The sequence below is a fragment of the Phalacrocorax carbo genome, chromosome 5 (assembly GCF_963921805.1).
Source record: "Phalacrocorax carbo chromosome 5, bPhaCar2.1, whole genome shotgun sequence".
Lineage (NCBI taxonomy): Eukaryota > Metazoa > Chordata > Aves > Suliformes > Phalacrocoracidae > Phalacrocorax > Phalacrocorax carbo.
Window position 1 is genome coordinate 32,992,961 of NC_087517.1, and position 13,103 is coordinate 33,006,063.

At 38.4% G+C, this 13,103-nt stretch overlaps 1 protein-coding gene across 3 annotated transcripts in view; it reads left to right on the top strand.

The window, feature by feature from the left end:
- HECW2 (HECT, C2 and WW domain containing E3 ubiquitin protein ligase 2) overlaps nt 1-13,103 on the top strand; it is a 178,252-nt gene that overhangs the window by 52,556 nt on the left and 112,593 nt on the right. For all 3 annotated transcript variants that reach the window (XM_064451970.1, XM_064451969.1, XM_064451971.1), the window contains one exon: nt 4,535-4,875. In XM_064451970.1, coding sequence (XP_064308040.1) covers nt 4,584-4,875 — 292 coding nt within the window. In that variant the 5' untranslated portion in view covers nt 4,535-4,583. The remainder of the gene's footprint in view (nt 1-4,534; nt 4,876-13,103) is intronic.

The following is a 13,103-nucleotide window of genomic DNA, read 5'->3' on the forward strand; positions in this document are numbered from 1 at the left end:
AACGCTCCATAAACAAGAAATGAATCACTGTTATGAGTAAGATAAGCAGGGCAGCATGTGAACTCTGGTTTGTTTTGCATGGTGGGGTGGGATTTTTTTGGTTATTCCTGTGCTGGAGCTCCCAGACCTTCATTCGTGTATTTTTTTAAACTGTTAAATGTTTGACTGCAGGTCAGAAATGGTTTGACATTTCTTTTCCATCTCCTTTAGTGAAGAAGGTTGGGCAAGTGGATTTTTCCTATCTATCTTTTGTATATTAAGCAGAACTTTTTCCCAGTTCTGGTCCCTCTATGCTCAGTAATTGAGGAATATATTTAGATAGAAATAATCCTGAACTCGTGCCACTTAAAGACTACGAGGAAATCAGTCCTATTTCTCTCTAAGCTTCTTGTCAAGTATTGAAGGAAACACTGTGATGTGGATAAGCAGCTTTGGTATAGGTTTCACTTTTCAACTAAAATACTTTGCTAAAGTTAGTATCTGCTGTTTCTCAAATGCCTGTATCTTCCCTATGCTTTTGATTCAGTTTCCATATTTCATCTTGTCTTCACGACACAAGGTGCCTTGCCAGCTTGGTCTGATACTTGGTGAAATTGCTCCTCTGATCACTTTCGGCCTGATTAGCCAAACCTTCAAGGCAGGGCAGGTGCACACAGCTAGTCATGGGTATTGTCTTTACAGTATAGTCTGGATGCAAATGCTGCTTCCGTGGTGCTTAGCCAGAATTGAAGGTGGGAGGATAATTTTTATTTTCAGTCTTTGGTAGGACGTATGTGTTATTGTACTCTTAGTTATGTTATTACTGACAGACATTAGGAATTGTCAGGTAAGCAATTCCTTTTGTAGACAGGAAGGCACTGTAAGGTTTTCATTCCACCTTCAGACTGAATTTTCAGACTGCAAGTAATTAAAGTGGAGGTTCTTTTTTCCCTTCCATCACTCCTTATGGTTTGGGTTTTATGGCAATCACGTTTTCCCCTTTTACAATATGAGTGTCATATTTCTCTCTTTACAAATCTCCATAACTAATCATCCAGGTTACTGTGAAACAGTACGTAGGGAGTACTGTCTGACACTAGGGTCCCTCTACAACCTACTTAGCTGAATTTAGAAAATATTCTGGAAGTTTGAGTCCTGAATTTTTGGAGGTGTGTTTTTCCATTTACATGTGAGTTTAACTTGTTTGTTGCAAAATGATTTCATTTGCTTTAATTTATGTGATTTGTTGGGATCATTGTTTAAAACATGACTTTAAGACGCTTGGATTTATGAGTAGATTCTGAGAAGTTACCCAGCATTTAGATTTGTGGTTTACTTTACTTTCAGAAACTGTAATGATGTCTGTGATTCACTAGGGTGATAACAATTAGGGCTTAAGAAAATGGACTGTTCTCATCTCAAACTGTGGGATAGTCCTAGATAGTACAAGTTAGTTCTTATGTGTCCTTAAACATGGATGAGTTTGTCCATCTGCCACATATAAATTTTCAATATGTTCCAACAAATGCCAGCGCTGCCTTGGGTGCAGTGTACTGCTCTGCAGCTGAAGGAAATTTTTTCATCCCTCCTGTTAAAACTTTGTCTTTAAATTGCAATCACTTACGTTGCAGTGATTTTACTGCCATAAAACCACCGTATACCATAGTTCAAATACATAAATCTCTAGCTGTGGACAGAAGAAAATTAACGAACAGACTGACAGCGCACTATCAAGTTAATCTTGCCCCATCTCCAGTGTGGAGGGCGGTGGTACCCAGGCAGGTGTACGTGCTTGCTGTGGTGGCCAGGCTCAGGTGCAAATTGGGGCTCTTCCTGACTAGGGAGTACAACCCTTTCACTGTGACATTTGAGACTTAACTCTTAATGTGTGCTGTTGCCTAGATCACCAAGTAAAAAAGAAGGGGGACAAAGAAAAAGGGGGGGATCACATTGACTGGCTGATCCCTGCATGCAGTTCACTGGCTTGTAGGGAAGTTGGTGGCTCTTTCTTATTTACCCTTCTGGTCTCAAAGTTACCCAGGATTTTCAGATCTATTGAATAATACTTTGCATAGAGAAACAAGATACGAACTTCTCTGACTCTCATTTAAGAAGGCCCTTTATACCAAAGTTTTCTTTTCATCAGTGACACTGCTGTCAGAGACAGAATGTGCAGGAACATGACAGGGAAGGAGTTAATGAACCCCACTGACGTCCAGCACAAAAAAAAAATGTTCTGTGTATGCAGCCAAAACATTGCTTATATCAGGAAAGACTGTGTTGTGTACTTTGTGAAGTGGATATGGTAACCTCCATGTCATTTCTGTATATGTAGGATTATTGAACTGAGTTTTTGTTTCTTTCCTTTTCTGCAATAGTTGATGCTGAACCACATACATTGTGTGATGAATTGTGTACAACTGGATGAGTCGAACTTTATTTTCCCCCTTGTTAGTTCTTAATATTTCAAAACATCTCCAGTTGAAGAAAAGCTGGGAAATAGCAGAAGAATTTGTGACACAATGGAAGAGTGCATACACTGAAATATTATAAAAAAAAAATTGAAGATGAGTGATAGGAAATAGAAGTGAAGGGAAGAGGCAGTTTTTGAAGATATATGGGGAAAGAGCAATCAATAGGAAAACACTCAGAATATGAAAATGCCTCTTTTTTAAAAAAAAAAAAAAAACCCAGATTTTTCTTAATCATTATCTTGGAATCTCCAAGTGCTCTACTTGTTTTTTATTTTTAATAATTAAATGTCTTTTCACCTCTAGAGGCAGAGGTTTCTGTTTAATAAAGCAGTTGTCAAAACATTTGATTGACAGCAGTAGTGTACTGTAGGTCTAATTACAATTACATTACTATGGAAGTGGCCAACCAATCCATTTGCTTCTCGTGGACTCTACCTAATTCTGCATTACAGGCTGCCTTGCTTGAAACAGGGAATACTGTAACAGGTGACGCTCAGCACTGTCTGACAATGCTTGGATTATATTAAGAGAACAAATATATCTCCATATGATAGCAGAAAGCTCAAGAGTAATACACAGGTACCTCTTATTTGTGGGTGGTTTTTTTTTTGGAATGTGTATACATGCACACATTTTTCTTATATGTGGTTATTTGTATGTATAAAAATAAGGAGATCTTTCCTGCAGTATACGTCCCTCACAGAAGCTGCTATAGTGGAATTATTGATGTTGTCACTGGTTAAGTTGCAATCTGGTCAGAAATGTTGAAATGCTATATTCAAATTTTAAGAAGAGTGTAAGAAGCCCAGGACAGAATTTCTTCCCAGTGAGCTCTAGTTACAGGGCAGGAGGACTACTTTGGTCTGGTTTGGCTTTGCAGGAAATGCATGGTTCCTATTCCAGGTGAATATAGTATGGAAGATCCTTTTCACAGTTCTGACTGAAAAACAGATTACCGGGAAATTCAATTTCTTCTGAAGGAAAATGGTTCTGCCAGATGAAGACCATTTGATTTCCTCTGTAAAATAAAGAAACAATGAGTTGATATAAACTATAGCTTTTGAAAAAGGCAAACAGCTTTCGTCAAAGTCATGTAACTTAGTAAAGGAAATTTTCACATTCCTTCTGTGACAAGGGGTTTGCCGTCTTCGGTTCTATCCTACTGTAAGCTGCTCCCTTTGTTTTCATATCTTGCTGTTCTTGTCTTTCCTTTCTGATGATTTATCTCAAGTTGTGAATAACGTGAAGGCTTATTTTCAAATGGTGGTACTTCTAGGAACTATGCATAATGAGATGCAAGTTCTACTTTTGAAGGTATGGTATGATGATACTGGCATGACCATTCCAGTGAAGACCTTCTCTTCTCAGGGCTAGAGGAAAGCTGTTGAATTTATAAGGGCTGTTTTCTGGCATATGGAAAAGAAGAACAGAGTCTGACTGCACAGATAAACAGACATGTGCTAATTGAGTATATATCTGTAGAATGAAGTATCTCATTCAGTGATCTGACAGGTTTTTGTATGGTGTAGAGAATCTCAGAAGCTATGCTTTGTATCTTAAAACCTAAAATCCTTACAAAATTATTTTGTAGTAGCACAAATCTGTGATACCGTATTTCTACTGAAATATGTCTAACCTTATTAATATCTTCGACACTTTTCTGATTCTGAACGTATAATGCATAGAGAGTATCCAAGTGAAAGTACATCACATATTGCTGTGATTTCTTTGGTAGAAGATGAATTCATTATTTCTTCACTCTTTAGGCTGCTGTCCTGAGCTTTGTTACTGTGGCTATTCTTGCTTGATAGATGGCCTTGGATGTTTTCTTTTATGTTGCTGTTATTTCACGGTGCGTAGTTAACTCTGAATTCTGTTCAAAGTGATTCAGGATTTTTTTTTTTTTAATGTACGTAACACTAAGGTGACTGCAGTGATAGAGCAATTGTAGTAGAAGATTTACTCAGTCCATTTTAGGCTTCTCTATGAACACTTTTGCACCAAGGCCTGTCCATTTCATGTTTGACTGAATAACCTGCTGTCTCACTTCAACAGTTTCTTTTTTTTCTTCTTCATGACAGATCGCTGAACAACAACTTTTTCACGTAAGTTGACAAAAGCGGAGGAGAGATGGCCAGTTCAGCCCGAGAACATCTGCTTTTTGTGCGACGTCGCAACCCACAGCTGCGGTATACTCTGAGCCCAGAGAATCTGCAGAGTTTGGCATCTCAGGGCACCATGGCTGAGAATATGAACTTGCAGCGTGCCAACAGTGACACTGATTTAGTGACCTCGGATAGCAGGTCTAGTTTGACAGCAAGTATGTATGAATACACCTTGGGGCAATCTCAGAACCTCATCATTTTCTGGGATATTAAGGAAGAAGTAGACCCAACTGACTGGATAGGACTTTATCACATAGGTACGTCAGAACCACGTTGTAATATCTCTGTGTGTTTCTTGCTCTTTTGTCACTTCATCTTTCCTTTCCTGATGTGTGTTTTGGCACACTACATAAGTAATCTAAAGATAAAATTGAGGTAAGACTGCAGAGATTACCTTGGATTTTGCTTTGCTTTTCGTAGCGCAGTGAACTATGTAAAAACATGGTTCTAGTTAACATAGATCTGGTTCCACAGTGACATACTAGAAGGTGAAATGCATTCTTCTTAAACAACAGATGCACATTCAGTTTTCTGTTTTCACCGTTGCTGGTGACTGGCTTACAGACTAGAAGATTTGGAGTACCATATTCATCATGTAACTTGACATGCCTACTGTCCAATGTTTTTTTGACAAGTGAATTCTTAACATTTGTGAAAAAGTATTTTGTGTAAGTCTCTGATTTTGTACAACTGAAATTGCATCAGTTCTGAGGGAGTGAGAATTTCTGTTTATGAAGAATTCATATAGAAATAAATCCTCTAAAGAGATTCTTTTACGTGCTGCTTTATGCTGTTCAGGAGCTGGAAAGAGCTCCAGGCTGGCGTGCAAGGGCCAGTGGGCAGTGTGTGCATTAGCAAATAATGTGGCTGAAAAGGAGTGGATCAGTAGGTCAAAGCAGTTGGTGCTGAGGCATTAGCATCAGCAGCATATTTGGGTTGGGATTTTCCATTGTATTATGTTCAATCAGGTTCCTAGATCCAAACATCCTTGCTGTGTGTGCAGTTTGGAGCTGTCCAAAGGACAATCTTTTATGTCCCGACAAGGAACTGGAGTGTAGCTAGTGGGTAGCTGTAGTGGCATATGAGGTTTTATCGTCTTCTCAAGGAATCCAGTTCACATGTACTAAAATTACTCTCTGAGTTTAACCAGTGCTAGGTAAGTGGGACTGATGGGTTGATTTGTTTAAAAATTACACTGCTTCTCTGAACCTAATAACTAATGTAGAAAGGAACTGTCAGTTCAACCTGCCAGAAGCAGGTATAGCAGAAACTGGTGGAAGCAGGTCTGACCACTGGAATTTTGTACATGCTGGGACTAAGCTTAATGCAATGAAATTGGTCTCAGTAGGATTTCAGAGAGATATTTGCTGTGCCAGCTTTTTCCAACATGTCCCGTCTCTGTATCACTTAATGTTACATGCTGTGGAGGTGCTGTTTCCAGTTGGTGGGGGTTTTTTTGTGGGTTGGTTTTTTTTTTTTTTTTTTTTTCTTTTTTCTTTTTTTTTTTTTTGTCTGGTATTTTTTTACAACATTACTGCAGCTCCACAAACTGGACAGTATTGACTTGCACTGTTCCAGTGCTTAACATGGTTGTAAAAGCTGTAGTGGAGTTGCATGAGCTGCAGTCTACCCTGGAATGAACTGTGCGTATGTGCTAACATTTAAGTCACCTACATGAAGTGTCTCCATAATAAACAGAAATGAATCTTCCCAACAGCGTTAGCAACTGAAGTGTGATCTGTGCTGTAAAATGCACAGACTGATAAATGGAGCTTAAACATTCTAATTTAAACGCATTGAGAGCTTCATCTGAATAAAGGTTTGACATCCCTTTCCATTTTCTTTTTTCGTGGTTCACAGCACTTCAGGACTGGTATTCACGATGCAAAAGTACATCATCTTTCTATAAAATTCTCATTGGTTCTTTGTAGCTGTATGCTTCTATGGGAGAACTTATCTTGGGCCGCATATCTCCGGGACACAGGGCTCTACCCACCCTGGGGACAGTGATGCACAGACATCAATATGATGGATGCAAAATGTCCGTTTATTTAGCTGCGTCACACGCTTATATAGCTCTTGCGCTTCCTGTTCCTGCCACTGCTATGGGGAGGAGTCTATCCTTCCGTCACATCCCGTGATCTTCCGGTCGCCGATCCCTGTCTATTCCCCTACAGTTCTTATTGTAGGCTATAAGTGATTTGTATCCTACTTTCATGATTAAAAATATTTCTACTTTCAGTCTGTTGAGCCCCTAAAGTACATAACAACATTAAGTTACCAGAGAGTAAGAATCCTGTAAGGGACAGCCAAATTCATGCCTTCTTGGGCCTAAAAACCCCATCATGCTACTGTGTAATACCAGAGTGTTTTGAGATACATGTTGGGTTTCCTGTTTCCTTTTTAAATGATGAAAAGTCCAGGAACTCACACTGAGCTTTTGTCTCCACTGCCACTTGAAATCCATAAGGGCTGGTGAGAGTTTTGTTACTGATTTAAAATAGATCTGAGCAGAATCTTTCCTTTAAGGCTTATGGTTTCATCACTCTGAATGATGGAATTGCACATTTTTTACAACAGACAGGTAAGGATATACTGAGCATGAAAGGCATGCCTGTCTGTCTTTGATTTAGGTTTTTTGATAAGCTTTTTCAAATATCTAGCATCTTTTAAAAATAAAAAATAATAAACTTTTATAGACATAGCTAAGGTAAATGAAATCCCACAGGGTATAATCCAGGATTTTTTGTCTTTTGTAATAATTTCTGTGAAGTACCCCCAGCTCCCAAATAGTCCTTTGGAAGTTGAGGACACTCATTTCTTATTTTCTCAGGAGAGGGATCTATGTGGATGAATATATTTAAAAATAAAAGCTCTGTTCTCAAACATGTTATTAATATTCAAAGTAGTTGCTTGAGGTTATCCCATCCTGTCCTTTCCTTAAAATGGAAACCCTTTCACTTACAAAGCCGCTTTCCTCTGGCACTGCCTCCTGAAGGCAGTGGAAATTGTGTGCAGTCACTAACACAAGACAGTGCTGGGGCTGTGCTAGCCTAGTGCTGTACTGCCAGTGTCCCACTACGTCTTCTAGTCAAACACCATTTTTCAAGGAGCTAGGAACAGGAAAAGGCAAATATTTTGCTCTTACTTTAAAAAACACATTGCATAACCAAAAGCACAGTCCTGTGGCTTTTTTTTTTTTTTAATGTTGGCTGTACAGTTAACTGTCATGGAAGTTAGATCAATGTTTTTTGGGGGGGAAAAAGTGGTTGTTAATTCTGTAGATGAAGAGAAGGTGAAATTCTAAAGATAAACATCAGTCTGAGCTCAGGCATTACTACAGAGATATCTGGCAAAGGTGTGAAGCAATCCAAGCAAATTTTCACTTTGATTTCGTAGAATACATCCATTGTAAAAGGAATTGAAAATGGCATGCTGGGAAACTGACTTCCCTCTTCAGATATTAATTTATTAAATTATCTCTCATTAGTTTTCTATCATGAGAAAGCAGTTATTTTTGTGCTCCTTAGTGCAGTTTTACTGCATCGTTAAAATTGCAGTCGCTTGCCAGGAATCCCAACAAACTTATTAGATAATTTTCTTTTTAAGAGACTGACTACAAATCACTGTACACATTCACCCAGGCATTGGTGGGTGCAGTTTGTCAAAGACTCTCAGTAATCAGAGTCACTGCCTTTATTGCTAGGTGGTTTGCAGTTGGTTGGCTTACACTAGGGAATAGTAGATGGAACTTTTTCCTAAGTGAAGTACAACTTCAGTGAAAAGTTTGGCTTGCTAAACGGTTATGAAAATAGATCTGATCTTTTTAAAAAGAGAAATGTCTAAGGGGAGAAACACACAATCATCTTACTCTGAAGGACTGATTTATTTCTTTATTTATTTATTAAAAAGTGCATGTGGATTTTTTCCAGATTTCTGGTTTGGTTTTGTTTGGGGTGGTGGTGGTGGTGTGGTGTATGTTTGCTTTTTTGGTGTGCGTGTGTTTTTTTTAAAAGGGGGGGTGGGGGGAAGAGTCATGAATGAACAAATACTTTGTAGAAAAGACTGTGTATTTTTTAAAACATGAATTCACCATAATGTTCCTAGTATACTCCTCTGCAGTAACTTCTGATCTTTTGTTTTTAAATGCAAGAAGTTGAACTTAAGTGTAGAAAAATTCTAAATAGCTCTACATAGCTAAATCAATGCAAAGTTTTTCTAGAATTTTGTATTTTAAGGAGTGTTTTTAGAGATATGTGCAAGTTTGCTGGTTTGCTGGTACCATACTCCTATCTTCTTTTGTTTCATCACTGTGTGCAGCCAAAATGTGATCTGTTTTCTTGTGGAGGGACTGTTTCTTTACAGAGAGTCTTATTCTTTTCCAGTGTATGCCTAAGGATTACCAGAAGAAAACTGTGTGTGAGGGACACAGCATGTTCTGTGAAGGCAAACATCCTTTTTCCTGACTATTTCTGGTTTTGTACTGTCTGAACTCTTTAAAGTGTCAGTAGTGCTTCCTGAACAGTCTTGTTCATCAAGTTGTGTTGAAGCAGCTTTCTAGCTCCAGAGGCAAGACGTGTGGGTAATGGAGATAACACATCTATAAAAGCACAGAAAGGTGTCCCAGTGACACTATACGCAAGGGAGGAATGTTATTTCTGAGTCTTTGCTCTTCTTTAGGTAAATCGTGCATGAAATGTTGAAATTGTAAAATCTGAAATATAGGTTTATCATTTCGAATTCAGCTTTAAGCTTTGCCTTGAATGGGCTTCTCATTTCATCTTCATGACTGGTTATGAGGTTTGTTACTTAGAAGTGATGAGGTGTGAAGAAATTCAGAGAGGAGGCTTTTAAGTAGAGGTATTGTACCTGTTCTTCCTCTGAAAAGTAAAGGTAAATTTTCAGTCTTTCTGTCCTTATGAGAAGGAAGGAAGGAAGATGTCTGTTCTCTCAATTTTAAAAATTTATTTATTTTTTTTAAAGAACTAAACTAGGGTTTAGGCTGAAAACCTTCTTAATCTTTTGAAGTGGTAGAAGACTACAGAATTTATCAAAGACATTTTGCATCATGTTAGACCCATGAAGTTTTCTTGTCCAGTACTGACTCAGCTTCTGCTATAATTAAGAGGAATCTGAATCTTTCCGTGGCAAGAGTGGTCAGGCCCTGGAGTCCTGTAGTAATGCTGCAGAAAGTATTGGACCCAGTTGCAATCAAAAAACCAAAATGGATATTCAGTTTGAAGGGACTGTAGGACATCCCAGTTTTCTTGCCACTGTGTTATTGTAGCAACAGGGTACCAGGACTTCTTGGGAAGTGAGAACTGTTGAAGACGATGAGCAGGTGGACTCTCCACTGCTTGTGGGATGCTGAGGGAAGTTGAAACTTGATGAGTTTTGTGGGTTGCCATGAAGTCTCAATTTTAAAGAAATCAGAAAGTACGAAATAAAGCACAAAAAGTCAGGAGAACCCTACATTTGGTTTAAATAGATTAACTCCCATGGCCAAATTGCCCAGGTTGGCCTATTTTTGTCCTAATTTATGGAGTCCTAGTTATGAGATGCGTGCCCTTATTCTAGAGATCCTTAGCACATTTAAAATGCTGGCTATCAAAGGTCATTATATTTATTTCCATCAACTGCTTTTCACAGGCTGCTTGGCTTTTTGTTATACCTACTGCATGGATCCACAATAGCATTATAAAAACAAAACAAAAATCAAAACAGAAAGAACTGATGCAGAGTTATATAGGGCAATTTAGATAGGATCTAGGTTTATACTAAGCCTCCTAGGGTAATGGAGTTTGGAGCCTTTCCATTTCAGGTCAGACGGATTAAAAAGAAAAAAGCTTTCACATAAACTGCCTTTAATACACTTGAAATAGTGGCTTACGTTAGACAGAGAGATTAGAAAATGTTAAGATACTTTATTCCCAGAAGACTTCTGTGTTCTCCATTATAGAAAACATACAAAGTAATGACTTCATTATCTTCCAGAAAAGCCTGATTATTCACTTGAGTTTTTTTCCTTTCTGTTTGAGCAACATGAGTACTTTCTGTACTTAAAATCTCAGCAGTACTGTTACTGTCTGTTGACTGCTTACTAGACGTAACAGTAGTGATTTGTGGTTACTCCTCATTTTGGCTGCGGCTAAAGTCTGCAAACCATGGGCTTGACTTTCCATATAGGAGTCGGTCTTTACCCAGCTGACTCCATGGTGGAGTCTTTGGCTTAGGCTTCCAGGAGGCCGGCATTGTGCTGGTTGTCATCAGCCACCGGGGATTTGGGGGTTTTTTATGACATCATCTGAACATCTAAGCACTATGGTGGTCGTGTTCTCTTCAAAAAATAAACAAAGGACCTAGCTATGACTCTGAAGCTCTGCAAGAGCCATACCTGTGCATGTTGAGATGTTGGTGAAAGTGCCACTGGAGATGTATGCTTAAGTAATACATATAACAAAGCAAAATTCACAGTCAACAATAAGTAGGATTACAGAAGAGAACTTGAATTAATGTTGGCCTGCATCTGGGATTAGCGCTAGTCTGTCTTGTCTGATGTGGGTATTTGTGATAAGCAGAAGTATGTGGAAAAAACTTCCATGAAATACCTCATTTGCTAGTGACTTAGTAATACTTAGGGAAAGGCCACCTCTTGAGTGGGCAAATGAAAAGTGCAGGCAGTCTAATATAGGAATTGTATCCTAAAATCACATGCAGCGAGGCTTACAGTGATTTAAAAAAACAACAACAAACCTGTTACAAACCAAGGGTCATCAGAAGCTTTCCCTCCAGGTACTACATTTCAATTTTATTCTTTCCTCCTAGATCCTGACCCACATGCAAAGCTACTTCTTCCCTAACACAGAACTCGGTACTTTCTTCTACTCAGTTGTGAGCTAGTAAATTTTTCTCAAAAAAAAATCATTGTATGGACAGTATAATACCTCCTTTTTACTGCAAAAGTTAGAAGACATGAATTAGAAGGTGCTTTCTCTAGGTATTTTCATTTCATGCAGCAGATACCGTAAAAGATATGCGTACTACATTAAAATGCACTCATTATATTTGTTTTAAGAGGAGGAGGATTACTTCCCTTCTGAAAAATAAAAACAAAACCTAGAATCTTGTAGGATGATATTTATGTCTTGAAAAAGTTCAAGCTGTGACAGAGAAAGTGTTGCCAGAACATTCGAACTTTTCAGTTAATTGCGTTTTTAAAGTTTTTGAGATATCCCGACCTGAAAACTACCCAAACGTAGCTGCAGGAAGGACACCTTCAGCTGTGGTGGTGGTATATTTCTACTGCAGGAGGTTTTGACGTGACAACATTTACAATCCTTTGGACAGAAAGCAGTGTTCTCCCCACCCTGCCTTTTTGATGTAAGTGGCTATTCCAGCAGATGGAAAGATAACAAATAAAAATACTGGATAATGGAAAAGAATGTACACTTCTGAATTCGTAATATTCCTTTTTACCGTAAAACTGCCTTGTGTTAGATTGGTTTGTTTATTTGTTTGAAGGAGGTTGGCTTTCATTTTGATTTTTTTTAAAGATGTTTGAGCTGTTTTCTGTCATCAAATCAACATGGCATACAGTGTTTTCAAAATAATTTGGGAAAAACAGTTATTCCAAATTACTGACAACTGGATTGAAAAAGTAGTTACATTAATTCATCTATTGATTTTTTTTTCATTTAAGTAATAGCTTATGGATTAGTTTTGCATTATGCACAGTGTTAGAATTCCTCCTGTAAATTTTTAATGAAGTTCTTGGCTCCTTCATGTGCCACAGATTTATCAATGACTGTAAGAATCTGAATTAATGGAGAAGTGTTATAAGCTGAGTGTTAAATACAATATGTTAAGGATGTGACTGATGTAGTTAAAACCAGTGGCACATAAAAAGATGAGGAACATACATACTACGACTCTGAAAATAACACTTTATTGGTGGATGTGTTTAATATAACTTTTTAATATCTGCTGATACTGGATACACAGATTCTTAAATTATAACCAGAGGAAGTTACTGAAGGTATTGATCTTGTTAAGCCTCCTTTCCAGGCAAAGCTCATCAAGATGTGTCTTGCAACTTATGCTATTGGAGGAACAAAAAAGATCAAGAGAGTGGCCAGACCTGACCATCTTAGAGCTTCTCTGGTATGGAAAAACTTTCTGCTGGGCCTGAGTGGTACCTAGCCCGTGTAAAATTTGTCAGTTTGGCATAACAGAGGTACTGATGTGGGGTGACGATGCTACAAGAGTGCTATTAAACTGACTGTGCTTAGCTGGCATTGACTCCTTGGGAAAAACAAAGCTTACAAATGTCTGCTTTGGCAGCATTTCTTGTCTCTTTGCCTAGCAGCTCCCAGGACTCCATCGCTGTCACTCTGGTGGGCAGCCAATTCCCAGGCTACCAAATCCTGTGTTTCAGAGCTTTGTTTCAAGATCTGGTCAAACGCTATTCATGAGATCTGCCTCTTTT